This window comes from Mytilus edulis, chromosome 12 (assembly GCF_963676685.1).
Source record: "Mytilus edulis chromosome 12, xbMytEdul2.2, whole genome shotgun sequence".
In the NCBI taxonomy this organism is placed as follows: Eukaryota; Metazoa; Mollusca; class Bivalvia; order Mytilida; family Mytilidae; genus Mytilus; species Mytilus edulis.
Window position 1 is genome coordinate 51,907,489 of NC_092355.1, and position 21,319 is coordinate 51,928,807.

Consider the following 21,319-nt stretch of genomic DNA (forward strand, 5'->3'; position numbering starts at 1 on the left):
TATTTCAGGGTTTGTACTAACGTGAGCAATACGACGGTTGCCAAATGTACAGCAGGATCTTCTTACCATTTTGGATCACCTGAAACCTTCCTCAGTTTTTAGTGGGCTTTGTGTTGCTCAGTCTTTCGTGTTCTATGTTTTTTGTTGTGATCTATTGTTTTTCTGTTGATCTTTTCTTTTTTTAGCCAAGGCGTAGTCAGTTTATTTTCAAATGAGAAGTTTGAATGTACTTTTGGTATCTGTCACCTCTCCTTTACTACAATACTTTGATCGTTTTGCTTTTAAATCATAGTACAATGGTACAGTTTTAGCCGTAAAAGGAGTTCCTATAATGGGAAATTGCATCGTGGATATTTACCGAAGTGCAACCTCAAACCTCTGATACATGAGGTTAGACAAAATGCATGTACCAGTCCTTAGAATTCAAATTTCAAACATAAATATTCTTTGATAGTTTGATCTGTTCCTTAAAATGACAGACACAATGCATAAGAAGAAATATAGTTAGCTGAAGTTTTACTGATAAAGAATAGTTTTGTTCGTCTTCTAATTTCATAAAAAAAAAATTTATAACTGTCATGCTTTGTTTAAAAGGGCACTTGCGGTTAAACTCAGGTTCACCAATTTGACTTACATTCTCATATTTCATTTATCAGCATGTAAAATATTTACCCAAATTTTAAAAAGGTTTAAATAAACCATTCGCATGGCATGGGCTCGGTAATATGTAGTTGCGTTTCATGTGTATTTGAGACTTGATTTCATCTAAATTACTATCGGGTAGACCTCCGAAGAACAACAGACAGACAGGCAGAGATATATTTTATTCTCTAAATTAAAATACAAATTTACAGAGAATAAAATTGAGAATGGAAATGGGGAATGTGTCAAAGAGACAACAACCCGACCATAGAAAAAACAACAGCAGAAGGTCACTAACAGGTCTTAATGTAGCGGGACATTCCCGCACCTGGAGGCGTCCTTCAGCTGGCCCCTAAACAAATATATACTAATTCAGTGATAATGAACGCCATACTAATTTCCGAATTGTACACAAGAAACTAAAATTATAAAAATACAAGACTAACAAAGGCCAGAGGCTCCTGACTTGAGACAGGCGCAAAAATGCGGCGGGGTTAAACATGTTTATGAGATCTCAACCCTCCCCCTATACCTCTAGCCAATGTAGAAAAGTAAATGCATAACAATACGCACATTTAAAATTCAATTCAAGAGAAGTCCGAGTCTGATATCAGAAGATGTAACTAAAGAAAATAAACAAAATGACAACAATACATAAATAACAACAGACTACTAGCAGTTAACTGACATGCCAGCTCCAGACTTCAATTAAACTGATTGAAAGATTATGATTTCATCATATGAATATCAGGCATAATCCTTCCCGTTAGGGGTTTAGTATCATACCATCATAACATATATGAGAAGAACATAACCCGTGTCATGCCAACAACTGGTTTTTTAATAAATGTGTTTAGTTCCGATGCAAAGACCCTATAAGTGAGTCAATATTAACACCAAAATAAGCAATCTTTAGTGACCTGACAACAGTATCGTAACTATATCCCTTCTTGATAAGTCTATTACATACACTATAAATAAAAATACAATTGTAACATGAATACTAACAGGTTAAAATAAATAGAAAGAAATATGTGCGATTTTTATACGTTCACATTTACATTCAGGGACTAACTTCTTTTTTTAACACTATTCTAACAAAACACAATTGTCTTAAAACTAAGAATGATTTTTGTGGATCGAATCAGTCAATCAAATGGTTTACCTTTGTTTCACTTTCAATGTTGACATTTTTTCCTTTAAAAAATCGAACACGAATAATGGATGCCTTATCCATCTATAGCTGAGAGGTTCGAATACGGATTGAATGATATCGAATTGTACATTTGATAGTGAATAATTAATCAACAATATTTCTTAGCTTAATTTGACAAAATTAAACCCTACTTGCTGATAAAAGAGAATCATTACTTCTTTTTTCACTTTCAACAATGATTAAACAAAAAAGAATTCATACTTTAGATTTGTTTATATATCTCGTATCTAGTGCCCCTTTAATATATCTATATAATATGTTTAATATGTATATATAAATAACTTCATATATCAGTGTCATCAAGGGATATCCCGTACAATTCTCTTTCTAAAGAATAGCAGCTACAATATTTGATTTAAAATTGAATATACTACTTATTGTTATTTGTTTGTACATGTATTGTCTGTATAGCTGTCATGTGAAAGAAATAAAACAAAAACTCGGATAAGCAGTTAAAACCCCATGAAATGTGCCTTCACATAAATAATGATGAACCTCTTTAATCTGGTTAATAAGATACATTGAATGAAATAATTCACAGTTCATTTTTGTGTCGAAATAAAAAATGAAAATCTATACCGCTTTTTGAATAATTGATCAAAAGCGATGCATGCTTACATCATGTGGATTTCTAACAAATTGATAAGATTCGGATGTAAGATGTAATCTGCTCTAGAACTTCCTGATAGTTATCTTTCCTTGTTTCTTTATTTATTCATGTATCATAAAAAATATAATTGACATGTTTTTGTTAACGACAAAATATGTCTCATAAATGTTTCATCCGGATGAAAACCTTGCCAAACAATCGTTCAAATCCTGTCTTGTTGAGACCATTCGATCAATTAGTATGATAAGCCCTCGGGTAAACCCCATTCTATATAAACATGTTTAAAATGTATGACCTAATCTTAAGGTTCACTGTATAAATCCTTATGTTACATTTGAACGAACAATGCTACACTTTACATGTGTGTTTATATACTCTGTCACCAAAAAGTGACATTCTTTGTATCGATGTTTTTATTTGATACGACTACGTAGTATTTTAAATTCACCTTTGCTATAAATAACTTACTGTGTTCACCTCTGCTATAAATAACGTATTGTTGTAATTGATACTTTAAATTCACATAGGTGAATATTTTATGACAAACACTTCCTCGTTGGTGTGTAGTCATCCTTTATAAGTACTAGTGTAGTATGTGAATATGGATACATTACAATTTCTTGTTTCAGTTTTTCTTATTTTATTAAAATGTGAAGGTAAGAAAAGTTATATGTTTGTATATAATTATTATGTCACCTTTCTTTAATGATACCCGGGTGATGTATTGTTATTTCATAATATCTTCTACATGTCTTGTCAAACAGTGTTGACTTGACAGATATTGATGAAACAACACCATGTGCAGAAGTTCATTATTGATTATCTAGGGTTTAGAATTTGCATAATCGCAGTCGCTACCATAGCAACTGGTAAAATTTGAAAAACCAAAAAAAGTTTAAAATTCAATAAACTTCAAGGAAATATAATTTGTCAAACAAAGATGAGCCACGCATTTTAAAACCTCTGAAGTGGCGAATGGTGCAATAGTGCAATAGTACTCTTTTGAATGTGAACAATTTGACTAGTTTACGTTCATTAATTCATAATTGAATAATAATAACCTTTCAAAAAATACCCCATATACGTTGTATACACCGCAGAATAAATATATTAAGTCTAAAACTGATTCGAGTATTCACTTTTAAGATTCCTACTGTAAACGTTAGTCTAGGTATTTTGAATTAACGGCTGTAGTTATCCGATTTTACCACCCGGACAATACTTCTCGGGCACATACTATTGGATTTAAATTTTCGCTATGGATTTAATACCAATCAATTAATCAAAAATCGAGTATTTCAAGCAATACTTAAATCGGACAGAAACATTTACTCGTTACTCTGAGTACATAACTTAATGTGAGATAAAATCAAAATAACATGATAGCTTTTCCAGGCAAATATGCTTTGAATGTCATTAAAAAACAATTATTCTAAAAAAAATTGTAAACACGTAGTTGTTTATTAGAGTGTCACTGCAACTTATTAATTGGTTGGACGATTGACACAGATAAAATCGATTGAACACAAACAATAATAGTGGCGGACACATCAGTAATAACTATGTTTAACTATGCCTATTCGTATAAGGTCGTGTACCCGACCTGTGAAAACTATTGTTAACGTAAAGGCCTATTTTTATACATGCATTGAAATTGTCTGGGTTTCTGTTGGTGTTTTTGTAAGGGGGAAGATACTGTTGTTTATTTACAAATTAGAGGGCTGCTTACATTAGTTTATATGTTTTCCTCAGTGTTTGGTTTGAGACCCAGAGTATTTTCAGTTAAATCGATTTACGAACAGCGGTATACTAATATTGCCCTAATTAACATTATATTTTCTTTCAAATGTATGTAATTGCATCGACATCTAAGTTTTTTTTTTTACCAACAGTAGTCAATTATTTATTGCATTTGTACTTATCATTAGAAGTACATGTTATAAAACTACCCTAAACATACAATAATCAATCCTGTAAACAAGTAAGAATAAATCATAAATTCATCTGAACTAAACGATTAGTAGACGTTTTTGGCGAATAATCAGAATAGATACACATGTAGTATCTATAATTCACAACATAACAGTGTGCGTAGTATTCGTCATCATTCTTCAGATATCAAATTCAGATTATAATACATGTATAATATACTACGCTGATTATTCCATACTTTAGATATTCTGATTTCGTTGACATCTGTAGAAATGTGACTTAGTGTTAGTACTTCTAATAATACTTAAAATTGAGAATGGAAATGGGGAATGTGCCTAAGCGACAGCAACCCGACCATAGAAAAAAACAACAACAGAAGGTCACCAACAGGTCTTCAATGTAGCGAGAAATTCCCGCACCCGGATGCGTCCTTCAACTGGCCCCTAAACAAATAAATACTAGTTCGGTGATAATGAACGCCATACTAATTTCCAAATTGTACACAAGAAACTAAAATTAAAATAATACAAGATTAACAAAGGCCAGAGGCTCCTGACTTGGGACAGGCGCAAAAATGCGGCGGGGTTAAACATGTTTGTGAGATCTCAACCCTCCCCCTATACCTCTAGCCAATGTAGAAAAGTAAACGCATAACAATACGCACATTAAAAATTTTGTTTGTTATGAATAAAGGCAACAGTAGTAATCGCTGTGCAAAAGTCATAAATCAATTGAGAGGGGAAAAAATGAAGGAAGGGATCGTTGCTGTTAATAACTTTAAATTGTTAAATTATACATCATTGGATGCACGTGAATAAAATATAACTAACAATACATTAAATATGTGAAGAACAGTGCTGTTATATTATGTCCATATGATAAATTCCCTATTCAATCGGTAATTTTCGTAGGTCAAGGTTATGGTCCAAATCTTTCTGAAACCAAAATTTATAACTATAAAAGTATTTGTAGCTTTTCGCAAAGGGTATTGTATTTGGAATAAGAACAGACTCGCTGGTATTAAAGAGATAATAGTAACTGCAATTACGATTATCCCAATATGGCGACGGTAGATATAGGTAAAATCTTTACACTCATTTTTCTTAAATGTAGCATGCTTTTGTCAATAGTTACTCAGCTGCAAGGTTTATCTATACCAGTACATCATATTTGAATCGTAAAGGTGCACTGGATTAGTCTAAGCGCTTTGAAAATTGCCGTCGAAAAATTCGGGATGATAATCGTAACTCGGAAAAAAAGATAATCGTAATTATGGTATTTAAAAATGGAAAGATACTCGTAACTGGAAAGTGTTTTATTGATATTGACACTTAAAACATATATCTAATAGCATATAATGAAGTTATGTCGATGAATTATTTACGAAACGTTCCAACATCTTATGACATTTCTTTTTATGCATATATTATTAACAGTTCTTAGGAAAACAGCTACATATGTGTATTAATTTATGTTTTTTGATTGAGTTAAGTCTGCCAATTGATATTTTAACGTGTGTTTTTCTATGTTGTGATGTTATGCTATTGTGTTTTTACACTAGTAATTTTGGGGCCCTTTATAGCTTGTTGTTCGGTGTGAGCCAAGGCTCCGTGTTGAAGGCCGTACATTGACCTATAATGGTTTACCTTTTTATAAATTGTTATTTGGATAGAGAGTTGCATGTCTCATTGGCACTCACACCACATCGTCCTATATCTACATACTAGTATATCATAAAATTTAGTTTTTTTAATAAATAATGCCGTTAGTTTTCTCGTCTAAAGTGTTTTACATTGTCATTTCGGAGCCTTTTATAGCTGTCAATGCCGTATGGTCTTTGCTCATTGTTGAAGGCCGTACGGTGACCTATTTTTGTTAATATCTGAGTCATGTTGGTCTCTTGTGGAAAGTTGTCTCGTTGTTAATCATACCATATTTTTTTAGCTACTTCATGACTGTCACTGAAATTTCGATATCTCAGAAAATAACTATAAACAACAAAATTTAATTTTGAATTATAACAATATGACACCCTTTAAACAGTTAATAATGCTATATAAGAATAGAGAAAGGTTGGAATTTTTTGTCTATTATGAAATTAAGTAACGTGGAGTTCTTTGACAAACATGGATTTGTGTTCTCTTATAGTTTGGCCAAAAGCCCGAAAATGAAGAATTGAAGTTGATGTGGCTTTAAATTGTCTTACAAGGAATACTTATTCAAAGAATGACTGCAAAGTGGAGAATAAAATAACGCATATTCCGCAATATTAGAAACAAACTAATTCAAAAATTCATAAATACTCGGTATATGAAAAGTATGATGCATACATATGTATGGAAGATATTGTAGAGACAAATATTGAAGGTACTAAACAAGGAACATTTTTGTATTTGCATACTTGCCATACAATAAGTTATTTTCTATTAAATGAAAACAAAAATTAGCCTAACCTAATGGTCATGTATTTTTCTGAAGCACAAAATATTGTTGTAAAATCTGTAAAAAATCTTTGTAATTAAACAAGTTCCGACTGTGATGATGTACATGTTATGCCTTCTGATGTAATTTATCAATATACATATGTGTGTGGTTTTTTTTCAGCCCGTCAAGTGCTTCGTATTAAGACTATAGGTAAGGCTAAAAAAAAACAAAAAACAAAAATAACTATAAACAAAAGTAACAATAAACAAAAGTAACAATAAACTGTAACTATTTTAGATCCTTTACCATACACACTGTTTAAAGAAACGTCCTAAAATACATGGGTATTTGATCAAAACATTTGAAGTAAATTTTTAAAATCATATATTATATCAGTATAAAATAGAAAAAAGGGAATCAAAGGGGAAAAAATGGACGGCTATATTTATTGAATTATAAGGAAAAGGGAAATATGAACACTCATATCTACCGATAAAGGTATCTATAAAGTTATTGACGGAAACTTTTGTTCATTTCGCGCAGAATTTTAATATAAACGTGATATTGGAGGCAAAACATATATATGACATATGAAAATGTGGTATACGTGACTTTCATTTTGAGCAATGAATTTAAAGGATTGCACTTTTGGGATATGGGATATAGCTAATCCCCCTCCCCCTCCCCCCTAAAAAAACCAAACAAAAACGGACTTAAACGCGCACATAACATTGAAACTTTGAAAAAAATCAAAATATCTACTTACCACAATAGCTGTCTCGACAGCTGCTTCATTTTCCGTATCTTTAACAGGTACATGTATATATCAAAAGGTTCACCAGCTAATAGAAATTTATTATAGGATATGCATGTCACTTGATGATCGCTGTATAACATCTCTTATATTATGTGATACCTCGAAAGCTTTTGATAGGGTATGGCATAGTGGCCTCTTAATAAAACTAAAAGCGTATAGTATTGATGGAAATCTGTATAAATGGTTTGAAAGTTATATTTCAAATAGAAAACAAAGCGTTTTCGTTTCAAATGCCTATTCGCCTTTTGATAATACTAATGCAGGAGTTCCGCAAGGCTCTGTATTAGGTCCCCTACTATTTCTTATTTATGTAAATGACATAGCTGATAATTTGACAAGTCTAACTCGATTGTTTGCTGATGATACATCTCTTTCTTATTCCAGCAATAACCCTTACACTATAGAGGATGTCTTAAACAGCGATTTAGAACAAATTTCAGTATGGTCTAAAGATTGGCTTATTAACTTTAACCCTAATAAGACAAAGGCTATGATATTCTCCTGCCATATTTCCCCAGATGATATTGAAATAGAATTTCAAAACCAATTAGTAGAATTTGTCTCCTGTCATAAACACTTAGGGATTACTTTTGATTCCAATGATAAATTCCATACACATATAGAAAATATTTTAAAGTGTGCAAGCACGAGATTAAATTTTCCTAAAAAATTGAAATATGTATTGAATAGAAATTATCTTGCTCGTATATATTTAACTTTTATAAGACCCGTTATGGAATATGCATGTGAGTTATGGGATGGTTGTACTCAACAAGAAGCCGACAATTTAGAACATGTTCCGTTAGAAGCAGGGAGGTTAGTAACTGGGTTGCCCGTGTTTGCTAGTCGGGAAGCTATATATTTTGAAACTGGCTGGCAATTGCTTGTGAACAGAAGAAAATCCAGAATGCTCAATATGTTCTATTCTATACATAATGAGACTGCCCCTGATTATCTCTGTGATTTAATGCCCCCGCTTGTTGGTCAAGTATCTAACTACGATTTGCGAAACAGTAATAATTATGTAGTACCCGGTTATAGACTAGACATAACTAGAAAATCCTTTTCCCCATCCACTACTTTTGAATGGAATAGACTTACCCCCGACATACGTACGTCCAAAACATAAATATTTTTAAACGAAAGATGAAGTCCAAATTGATACAACCACCTTCCTATTTTAGTTGTGGGGATAGAAAATTAATATCATTCATACATGTTTGAGAAATATGTGCAGTTCTTTAAATTCAGATTTACATCGTGTTAATATTAAACCCAGTCCCGCATGCAGCTGTGGCCACCCTGTTGAGGATAGTATACACTATTTTTTACAGTGCGCTCTTCACAACGAAGCCAGAGAAATACTGTTTTCAAAATTAGAAAGTTATGCTATATCCATTGAGCTTCTTTTAGCTGGTGACGGTGACCTTTCTTTTCAGCAAAACAAAGACATTTTGAGTCCGTACAATCTTATATCAGAATAACACAAAGATTTAAAGCAGTCAATTAACATTCTAAATTTCTACTTTACAACCTTTCACTTCAGTCTAGTTGTTTCATTATTATTCCTTATTATATTGTATTTTTTTTTCTTTTTTCTTTTTATTTCTAATTTTTTTTTGAAGTATGTATTACATGCATTACTACTATGTTGTGTTTTTTTTCGCCATTATCTAATGTACTTTGTGTTTATATTTATATTGGGAGAGGACGTCTCTAATGTTGTTATAACTTGTGTCCAATCCCTTTTGCTACTTTTGCAAGTAAAATATGTTTAAACTAAAAGGTTATGCATATTGTTGTCAGTTATAAATAGATATACAAGTTGAAATGATAGGACTTTTTTTTACTGGGAACTCACTTTAGTCCCATGACTGTATATATATATATATATAGGTAAATTTGTCCTAGATATTAACCTGTAAGTTTCTTCATTTATTTTTATATGCGTTTATGTCATCGTTAAACTTGACATTTGCATTTTTAACACACAAAATACCATTGAAATGCTGAAAGACACATTTATTATGTTTCAGTTACTATTATCCGATAAAGAAAATTACGATTATCAAAGAAGAAAAATACCATAGAGTTACGATTATCATACCGAATTTTTCAACGGCAATTTTCAAAGCGCTCAGACGATTCCAGTGCACCGTTACGATTCAAATATGATGTAATGGTATAGATAAACCTTGCAGCTGAGTAACTATTGACAAAAGCATGCTACATTTAAGAAAAATGAGTGTAAAGATTTTACCTATATCTACCGTCGCCATATTGGGATAATCGTAATTGCAGTTACTATTATCTCTTTAATACCAGTGAGACTGTTTGACAGTGAGTCCCAATAATGTGTCTGGATGTATAATGACTTGTATTTTGTTTTTAGTTACGCTATGGTGCAGGATTCTAGTCAGTCGCAATATGATAAAAAGCGGGGTACACTGGAAAATCTAGGGAAAAAGATAAACAGAACATGGCTTCTTTTTTTGATAGAGTCGAGAAAAAAATTAATAAAACAATACAGGTGACGGCACTAATCAACATTGATGAAAAGAAAATAAATATATTAACCTGTGTTATCAAAAATATACAGTTGGGCAGATACGCGATGTTTTATGTTTAGTATTTATAGAGTCAATTTCATAAGAAGCTTGTGAATTTGAAATCTAAAAAAATGCCAATCTTTACTGCATATTGATAACAAAAAAACATAAAAAAGGTTAAAATAACATGTGAATACACTATTTAAAGATCTTTCAGATCACCAATTATTCACATTCTTAGATTTTCAACAAAGGACAAGGTACGATAAGACCAGTTTTTGGCCCCCCTATTTTCTCATTTTTTTCAAAAGCTTCTTTTTATGTTAAAACATCCCTGATGATTGAAGTTTGTTTGAATGACTTTAAAACCACTAATTTGTGCACCTAGGAGAGGTGATGGGGGTTAACTTTCTGTTATTATTTAAATATTGTAATTATTATTCATTTTGTAGGTGATTTTACAACAAATAGTTATTTTTTCAGTGCCTGCGCCAACGAGACCCAGGATTTTTTTTTTTATTTCAGTGTCATGAGAACTGTTTTTGCTGTCTTAATCGCAATATTTTTTTCTGAGTCACGTAGGCGCACGCTATTGAATTTTAAGAAATAATAGCCAAAAATCGTTATTTTTCCTTCTTTTTGCGTTTTTTATGCCCTTTTACCCCCTTGAACTCACCCATTTTTTAAAATTAATGGTTTTGAAGTTCATACAAACAAACTTCAAACCTAAGGAAATATTTTAACGTGATAAGGAGCTTTATAAAGCAAAATTTTGAAAATGAGAAAATAGGGGGCCAAAAACTCCATTAATTCAAAAATATAAAAGTTAGTAGGTTACAAATTAAAGGTAAATAGATAAATAGAAAGAATAGATTAATTATTTTTAAACGTTTTTTAAGAAAATTTTGTCTTGATTATTGTGATCGTCTCATTATCTTCACTTTCGACGTTTACATCGGAATAAGGTCCGTTCGAACGTGTTTAGTAACTGAATTTTAAAAGAGACAACTTTTGCTGTATATGAATAGTTATCAAAGGTACCAGGATTAAAATGTAATACGCTGATGCGCGTTTCGTCTGAATAAGACTCATAAGTGAGGCTGAACCGATTCCTTTTGTACAAAAAATGAATGTGTTTCCCGTAAATTTCTCTGAACTAGCTGCATAGACGTATTTAGGAATAAAAAAGCATGTTCCATTGCGGCATCAATCAAGTAAAAAATAAAATGGAATGTGGTACTCGTAGAATATATTCGCATATCCACATATTAAACACTTTTGCACCAATCTCCTTTAGTCTGCTGTTAAATTCTAATTAAGGAAAGAAATACTAATACTAAATGTAAGTTTTTATCTTATTCAAACTCACTTCTACATTACTTTTTACCAGATAATTTATCCTTGAATTCATTATTGATAGCGTCCTTGCTAAAATTTGAGAAACATTATCAATATTGAAAAGTTCTAGTTTTCAGTGTTTACAGGGGATATACTATTGTGTCATTAGGTTTCGCACTGGTAGTATATTCATATTTCTCTATTTTAATTTTTGAAAATTATACTTTCTCAATTATATGTTATAATTATGAATTCGAATTTTATATTTGGCATTCGACATGCTGGAGTTTGAACAGTACTACATTTATCTAATAATCTTGTTTTTCTTTTATGTGATCTTTCAATATTCGTTCACTATTCTTCTAATACAGAATAACTCTGAATAAATTTTAAAGAAAGTCGGTGTGTGTTGCAAATTTCCATCTCTTTTTTTATTTTCAACAGAATCGACCATGCAAAATGTTACTTTTTACAATACACCACAAACATGGAAATATGCTGCTAATTTCTGTTCACATAACGGAGGAGTACTGGAAAGCAACGTAACTTTATTAATGGAACTAGACGAATTCAAAAGTGCAAACGAAGATGTGTGGATTGGAAAATTTGAAACATTAACTAAATGGACTTATATACAAGGTTTGTTTATCTATCTAGTATTGCTAAATGGAGAACCAGATTCAATCTGGCAGCATCGTTAAGCAGCCAATCACACTAGAAGCTTTTTGTTATCAAGCAGCCCATTCCTATGATAGGTAAAAAAAACAAATACGACATACGATACAAATATCTTTTTCAATATAATTCGACATTTCAGGGCTTTTCATGATTCCCAATGATGACAATCCGCTGTTTCTGCCAATAATGTCATCTATCTCTTTTTCATAGGCCACTGTTTATATAGTGTTTTTATAATACAAAAATCATCACCTTGAAATCGTGTTATTTCTTTATCTCGAATTATGTTATTTCACAAGATTAGAATCCAAGAAGAGAAAATATTTGAAAAAATGAGATTGAATAATCTAATTACAATTACATTGTTATAAATTGACTTAAGCAAGCTCGCCGCAATTTTGCGCCCGTCCATAATCGGTAGCCTCTGGCCTTTTTTAGTATTGTATGATTTCTAATTCTAGTTTCTTTAATGTTTGTGCTATTTTCATATTTCTTGACCGGTGTGAGAAAAAAATTTCTCCTCACTAATGGAAAATCTGTTCTCGGCAAATGCTTAGTTGGCGTTTAATGGTGGCGTTAAATTTTCTTGTTTTCTTTTGAATTGTCTTGTTGTGAAGTCCTGAAAAAGGTGACAATGTCTGTTGACGTAACATTAATAGTACACAACTTTCCTCAAATCTTTGAAAAGGAAGGATAAAAATCATTAAATAAACAGATTCCACCACTGTAACTCGTATATTACGATAGTTCTCCACTATCAACAGTTAAGTTTAAATTATTTAAAAAGCTCGGCAAGGCTCGCTCTTTAAATATTAAAATTTAACTGTCTCGAGTAAAGAAATTTCGTAGTACACTTGTTGCAGTTGCGGAACCTATATTTCTTTTATATATTTCGGAGTTAAGTATGACGTCCATTATTATTGAACTAGTATACCTTTTTGTTTAGGGGCCAGCTGAAGCACGCCTCAGGGTATGGTTTTCCCCCCTGCATTGAAGACTCATTGATGACCTTCGGTTCTAGGTGCAAAGATAGTTACCAATGTAGTCCCTGACCATGTTGCAAACCGATGACAATGCAAATGTGTCTCTATCCGCCAGAAATATAACAGAAAATAATCTAGTTGTAGTTTGTATTCTACAAATCCAAATTTAATCGCATTTTTTTACGTCGAAATACACAATAAATGCATTGAAATTGAACAAAAAATATAAAATAAGATCAGTTATATTTGATTGAATGTTGTGACCTGTAGTCTCAACTTGTACATATCTTTTTATCAGGTTTCAAAATACATAATTAACATTAGATAATTTTTTATGAGATCTTTATATTGCGTTTTTTTTTTGTTTTTCTTGCAGGGTGTTATTTATTAAATGGAAAGTTTCAACACTTTAAACTTGAACGTTCTCAAACTTTGGAGCTGCAATGTCAAATGTTATGCGAGGAGGACCAATTTTATAGTATTAAGGTAACGTATAACGTTGTCAATAATTTAGTATATGATCATATCCACGAATAACAATGAATCGGTAACATAAGGCATTTTAAGGTGTTGTACATTAAACGGTTTCATTTGCTACGATAGGCAGGACATTTTTGAAAGACTCAAAAGAAGAATAAAGTGCTCAAACTTTATCAATTTTTCAAAGAGAAATTTGAATGTGACTATGTGCCTTATTCATTTGATTCATTTTTATGTTTTCAATAGCACCAAACCCCTCATCTCAAATCGGTCACCCGGAAAAAATGAAAATATGACCCACTTAATTATTTGTTTGCAATCAAATTGCGTTTAGTTTGAAACTAATGCTATAGTGTTGTTCTTAAAACGATATTTTACATGCAAATGTTTCCCAAAACACTATTTTAGACGCAAATTAACAAGCTTGTGTAGTTGTAATCAAGACTATTGGATGCTAAATATTTCATTTCTGCACATTATCTTCGATAACAAATATACAGTGAAAGCATGACTATAATAGGTGTCCCCATAAGGCCATCAGGACATAAGACCACACACATGTCATGATATAACATAAAACGTTTTGATTGGCCAAAAGCATAGGGAATAAAAAAATTTATGTACTTGTACTTTTCACTGCGGGATTAATCACGAGAGGATCTCACAAGATAAGGAGTGACGACAACGACTATGTCATTTTCGGTGTAGATATTGTTAAGTTAATTTCAATGAACATCTCAACTTCTAGCAACTGCAAAACGATATTATAATTATATTTAATACGAAAAAATGAACCAATTAAATATCTAGAGTAAAATCTAATAAAAATGTTCTAGGGAGATGATATATATACTATGTACATAATATGAAATAAAAAACCAGTTAATATCTTGCTCAAATCCTATGGCGATGGACAGAAAAGATTTATACTAAATAATCGCTTAATTTTGAAATCAGATACATTTGTAATAGTAGGTCTGCTAGTAACCTTGGTGAAACACGGGTGTACGGTGTTTTGTTTTTACGGAAGATGTTCTGATACTCTGTAGTACAAACAGTTTTTAGGATTTGTGACAAAACACTAGTCTTGTGAATTTTGACAACAGCATAACACATTGTAAAAGTCAGATTAAGTCAGATACTACGCAAGGCCCGTTTTCAATGCTTTACTAATTGAGGCAATCGTTCATAACGGTATTTTTCCCTTAGTCAACATCAGGAACTTAACTATCAATTAGAACTAAATCAAATTTGTATTCTGGATATTTTTTTCAAATAAGTAAACTATAAAATATCATTTGTGTCAAAAGATTCCGTAAATTTGTTTCTCAGACCTAATACAATTATTCGAAATTTGAGACTTAAAATTCCTCCATCAATTACCAAAGTTGTACCTGCATGTCTTCACAAAAAAATGTCCAAAAATGTTGTGCCGGTCCTACTCAGTTCACCAATAAGTTTTAGAGGAGAATATGTTTTTATAAAGGTTAACGACGACCGACGCAATGATATGAGAAAATCTCTCTTTGCCATGTGTGCAAGGTGAGTAAAAATAATCATTTTTGCAGAATACACACGCAATGTATTTTTTTCAAAGAGTGTAGGGTACTTCTTTTAGTCAGGAAGGATTATTTTTATATTTTGTGATACGGGATGCTTAATGAAATGTACGTGATGGTTACTACAAATGAAGATCAATAATATTGCCCAAGACAATGGATTTTTTTCTTCATTCAAATGTTTATTAGCCACAATGGATTTGAAATGAGAAAAACGGTGTGTACACAATGAAAAATAATTTTTCGTCGAAAAAATATGAAATAAGTAATTCAGCCTTATATCGATTTAAAATCATTATTCTGTCTATACTTAACCTAATGCCGAAAAGCCAAACCACACGCAAAAAAATGAACTCGTCGTCCTCTTAGTAGTTCTGTTCCTTTTCTCTCGTTATTTTAGTTTCGAAGGACCTGTCTACAAAATAGCCTTTGCTCTCTGATGGAGTTTTCTCATTTGCAATCGTACAACATCTTTAAATGTTTGTATTGTAATGTGTAATACGTCTGTTGAAAGTGAATTTTCCATATAATTCAATAGTCTGGATTACAATGTGTTATTTAAAAACAAATTATGTTAGTTATCATTTATATTTGATTTTTGTCTGGATGTAAACCAAAAAGCATTGTTGCTAGCTAGTTTTCAACTATGTATAAATGGTTGATAGGCACTGCTAGCACTTTTCCACGATACATAAATAAATATGATATTTGAGTAATGTCTTTGTAATAGTGGTTATTTTACTGAATCAAATCATGTATTACTAATCTAATTACTTCTTTTATCAAATAAAAGTTGTTCCTAAGCCCTGTTGACATGACCTTGACTTCTTACTGTTTATATGTCGCGAACTGAACATTCTATGATCTATTCTTAAAAAAATCTATTACTAAACACAAGTTCAAATGACCTTTAACATTGGGTCAAATTTATGGTAATTTAATAGCCAATATTTTGCACATAATAAGTATTCAATAGTTTTTACTTTTTGTGTATTATCCTAAAAACATTGTCAAATTTCAGAGGCAAGAAGACAAATACTAGCTGCCATCCTAGAACCAAATATCCTAAACATTTTATACAAATAGTTGACTAGAAACATTGATTCTTTTTTTAACATCACAGTTTCCCTAGTGACAATATTCACAAAAAATACTTTTTATATGATTATGACATCGATGTTGTGTTTGTTGAGTATCATGTTTCTGAAAATATCATTTAATAAAATCGGGTTTTGATTCCGTATGTCTGCAAAGTTTTTTCGATGATAAATTCCTCAAAATGTACGGGAAAATTACTTTGTTGCAATGATAGTTTTGGCCTAGCAAGACTTTGGTCAACACATCTTACTTTCCTACATGTGCCTATTTTTCTGCGTGTCGAAAACCCTATATATTGTATATGAAATGGTTGGTTATTTACAGATAGTTCCTCATTTGTTTTTAGGTTAGCTGGTTTTTTTTACATAATGTTGGGTGGTATTTTCTCCTTTCTTATATATTAATCAATAACAGTTTAAGATTTATAAATAAATGGTTGATATGCACTTTTCCACTTTAAATGAATGATTGTTTAAATATAATGTTTCTTTGACATAATGTTTGGTAGTATTTTCTCAATAACAGTTTCAGTTATGTCTTTAAAAGGAAGAAGATTGTTACTGTATTGCGAATATAAGTTCCTTCGTTAGAAACACGAACTGCACTTGTGTTGGCTGTTACAAAGTTTGGGAACGTGAGTACATTAACACGACACTGGTTAATCCTATGAACTTTAGTTCGGTAATTCACAGCAGAGTTCAATGTAGACATATTTCTTCTCACATTGGTCTCATGATTAAACAAATAAATTGACAAATCTAGAATAAAATGAATATAGAAGATGCTATGTCTTGCAGAGACGGCAATCTTGTATGACAGGTTGGTCATTGTTCCACACGAAAGATACACATGAAGTCCTAATCTCCTTATGTTTTTTTTTCTCAGATTTATAAACGGTTATAATGTGTTGAACTGAAAAATCTATCCAAATTTTTACAATAAAAATGAAATTGAGAAAGGAAATGGGAAATGTGTCAAAGCGACAACAACCCGACCATAGAGCAGACAACAGTCGAAGGCCACCAATAGGTCTTCAATGTAGCGAGAATTCCCGCACCCGTAGGTGTCCTTCAGCTGGCCCCTAAAAATATGTATACTAGTAAAGTGATAATGGACGTCATACTAAACTATATTGCTATGAATCTCAGTTTATGACCAAACTCAGTAAAGACCCATCATTGTTACATTTGGTTGATACATTCAAAAATACCTACCGTTATCTGGATGATATTTTTTCGTTGAATAATCCAGAGTTCTCTAAATATACTTCAGAAATTTACCCAAACGAACTTACTTTAACTAAATCTAACATAAACAGCAGCAGTTGTCCTTTTCTAGATTTAGACATTTCAATTTCAAACGGGAAACTTCACACTAAAATTTACGACAAAAGAGACGATTTTTCATTTCCTATTGTTAATTTTCCTTTTTTAGACGGCGATGTGCCTTTGGCTCCATCATACGGTGTTTATATATCGCAACTCGTTCGGTTTGCCCGTGTGTGTTCTGATGTCATAGATTTTAACGAACGTAATCAATGCATCACTGGTAAATTGTTGTGTCAGGGATTTCGATACCATAAATTACTTAAAACTTTTACTAAATTCTTTCATAGATACAAAGATTTGATTAGTAAATTTGGCTATACCTGTAGAAAGCTTATTAAAAATGGTATTTCACATCCTAAATTTTATGGTAATATTGTACTTAAAGCGAGGAAATCACTATGTGATCCTTGTAAACTCATCGAACCTTTAAACAAACTTATAAGTAAGGGTTATCGTACCGATATTGTAATAAGATCTCTGAATATAGTTCACATTGGCACTAATATTGATATTGTCATTAGCAAATTAAAACATAACTAAATTTCATTATCTTTTGAGGCGAGATGTATAGAGACACAGACACGTTAACTTTTATTTCTATAGAAGTCGCTCTTCACTATACTACTACCTGTCGATACATTTATTTTTGGCATTGCACAAGTCATGTCTTCTTTGACTATTAATGACGTTAAAATACTAAATCCCTGTGATGTGTTTTAGTCGATTTTAGTCTCTGATGCATGATTTTTTATTATTAATTGGTTTTGGCTTTTAACTAGCTGTCAGTAACTGCGAGTACTCTCAAATCGTATTTTCTTGTTAATTCGACCTGTTGATACTGTTTATAATGCTTTTTTGTCATTTTTTATTTATACGGATCTTGTCTGTACACCAGCTTTGATTATTTGTAATATCTTCACTTATTCTTACAACATTTGTATAAACTTCAAGATTATAAAAAAACCGGTTTTTTTCTAAAGTGAACATTGATTGGTTAAATATTTCTCAGTCATGTCCTGTTTTTGAATTTGTTTGTTAGCTTTTTGGTCATGAATGTTTGTCTCTAATATTTAATTAACTGTGCATTTGTATTCAGATATCGCAGATCAAATTTATTCGTTCATTGTTTAATCATACGTTTTTTGATTGAGTTAAGTCTGCCAATTGATATTTTATCGTATGTTTTTCTTTGTTGTGATGTTATGCTATTGTTTCAGAAAAAGGGAGAAGGTTTGGATCCATTAAAACGTTTAATCCCGCTGCAAATGTTTGCACCTGTCCTAAGTCAGGAATCTGATGTACAGTAGTTGTCGTTTGTTTATGTAATATATACGTGTTTCTCGTTTCTCGTTTTGTTTATATAGATTAGACCGTTGGTTTTCCCGTTTGAATGGTTTTACACTAGTAATTTTGGGGCCCTTTATAGCTTGTTGTTCGGTGTGAGCTAAGGCTCCGTGTTGAAGGCCGTACTTTAACCTATAATGGTTTACTTTTTAAATTGTTATTTGTATGGAGAGTTGTCTCATTGGCACTCACACCACATCTTCCTATATCTATATATGTTTCTGTTCCAAAGAGTTTTGGTGAACCCTAAATAAACCCCTTTGACATTTACTAAGGTAATCTAAAAATTGAAAGGTAAATCAGAAATAGAAATTAGTGTTTACGCAAGAAGTATCGACTGATATATTTCATAAATAAGTTAAATAGGAATAATTTCAACTTATATTTCCCCTTTCAGATCGACTTCCCGACTTTGGTTCTGCAAACAGAGGAGACAAATGCATCGCCGTAGATGGTTGTGACAGTGGAAAACCCAAACGGATTTACAAGAAGTGCGATACAGTTTACTATGTTACCTGTGGTAAGGAAGATTTCTACACTTTTGTTTCATTTACAAAATTTAAAATAGAACAACTCTTTTTTTCTTATTCTAAAATTTTAAAATACTAACATTTGCATTGCATGCTTGTTGTCATACTGAACAAAAAAATACCGAAATATATCATAGGGACCTTCGAACTCATGATCTCTCCTAAACAAGGAAGTTTATCACGTTGATGACGCAACAGGTTTCTGACCTGTAAAGATGAAGGGTCTTTCTGCTTCAGTGTGATACAGTATCTAATTTTTAGAAAATGTCCCTTAAGGGGCTCGACCTTTTAATAATGAACAGGGGACGGGTGAGTGATATCACAACTGTTTTTACTCCTCCAAATGTGAAAGCCCAAAAATCTTGTCAGGAGCGTTTTGTTTAGATCCGTATACTTCTTATGTCTTTAAAGAATTCATTGTTGATGACAAGCATTTGATTATGAATTACAAATGTGATTAAAAGTATTCTCTAATCGGGACCTTTATTGTTCATTTTTATCTGCTGACCTGTAGACGCGTTTATTTGTATCTGTATTCCTTATTGTAATTGATCAAATAAATGTTACAGATAATGGTGCAGAACTTAAATATAAACATGATAAAAACTACTTTGCTGCAGCAGAGGAATGCGAAATACAAGGCTCGTTTATAAAATGGTATTCTGACAGTTTGTGTTTAAACCTTTCATTTCCAACATATTGGACAAGTGGGACAAGATATACAGAAACTTTTCTACTTAGAAAACCATGTAAGAAATTTACATCACCATTCATAGGTTATATTAAGGTCAACAATTGAAATATGTTTTCCTTATTTTGTATACATTTTAACTAGTTGTCAGTAGTTCACTTTTTTTTTAATTAGGCAATGGGTAAACTGCGTGCCCTAAATTGTGAACAAAAAAAAAGCCAAATTAGGAATTTCAGAGAGATTTGATATGGTATAGCGTGCCGGTGGTTCAACAAATAATAATCATACAATTTTAAATCGCATTTTTCGTGGTTTAACTGGCAAAATGCATTTTACTTTTATTGACTGTGTGCCATATTTTTAACATTGATTTACCCCGAGCTTGTACGAGTTTAAATTAATACTTACATTCTATACTACTGCTTTTTGTCTTCCCTGGAATTCAGTATTTGTCGCTAGCATGTGTTATTAGCGGTCTAATATAAGTTAGTCTCAGGATACACATGTATTGAAACATATGCAATTGACTTTAGACAGAACTTTCAAACGATGATTTATTTCGTTCTCCTTGTGAACCGTGATACAATAGGCTTATAATAATGCATACTTTGTTTTTCAAGTCTTTTGTAAAAAAACATTGGAAAGCGTCAAAACGAAAAAAAAAACTAAATCCTACGCGACTGCAATTCGACAAATTTGGTCTTAAACTAGTTTGACCTATTGCAGACTTTATCAGCTAAACATATGTACACGACTGTTTTACCCTTAACGGTGTACACAATCTTTGTGAACTAGTTGAGTTTTTTCTGGCTTTAGTCAAATTATTTATCAGTTTAATTTAGTTTTGGGTTGGTAATTTTAAGGGGTTCGTGTCATTCATGTCGTAGCTCGTATTGTTCCCACGTGTACATGTATCTCGTGTACATCGTAGCCATGAAAAGATGACACTATACAATTTGATGTCCCAAATGTATATATCTTTCAAATTTCACTGTGACCAATGTGTAGGCGACGAATAATCAACCTTATATTATCATATGAATTCGCAGTCTGCTCAACAATTTATAATTTGAAACAACTTCATAGAAAACAAATGGAGT

General features: G+C 31.8%; 1 protein-coding gene across 1 annotated transcript in view; it reads left to right on the plus strand.

Annotated features, from left to right (window-relative positions):
• Positions 1-2,798: 2,798 nt before the first annotated feature.
• The window catches only part of LOC139498758 (uncharacterized), a 30,622-nt gene continuing 12,101 nt past the window's right edge, over positions 2,799-21,319 (plus strand). Inside the window, exons 1-6 of the mRNA XM_071287296.1 lie at positions 2,799-3,124; positions 11,973-12,167; positions 13,566-13,675; positions 16,873-16,960; positions 19,396-19,518; positions 20,098-20,277. Coding sequence (XP_071143397.1) covers positions 3,070-3,124; positions 11,973-12,167; positions 13,566-13,675; positions 16,873-16,960; positions 19,396-19,518; positions 20,098-20,277 — 751 coding nt within the window. The 5' untranslated portion in view covers positions 2,799-3,069. The remainder of the gene's footprint in view (positions 3,125-11,972; positions 12,168-13,565; positions 13,676-16,872; positions 16,961-19,395; positions 19,519-20,097; positions 20,278-21,319) is intronic.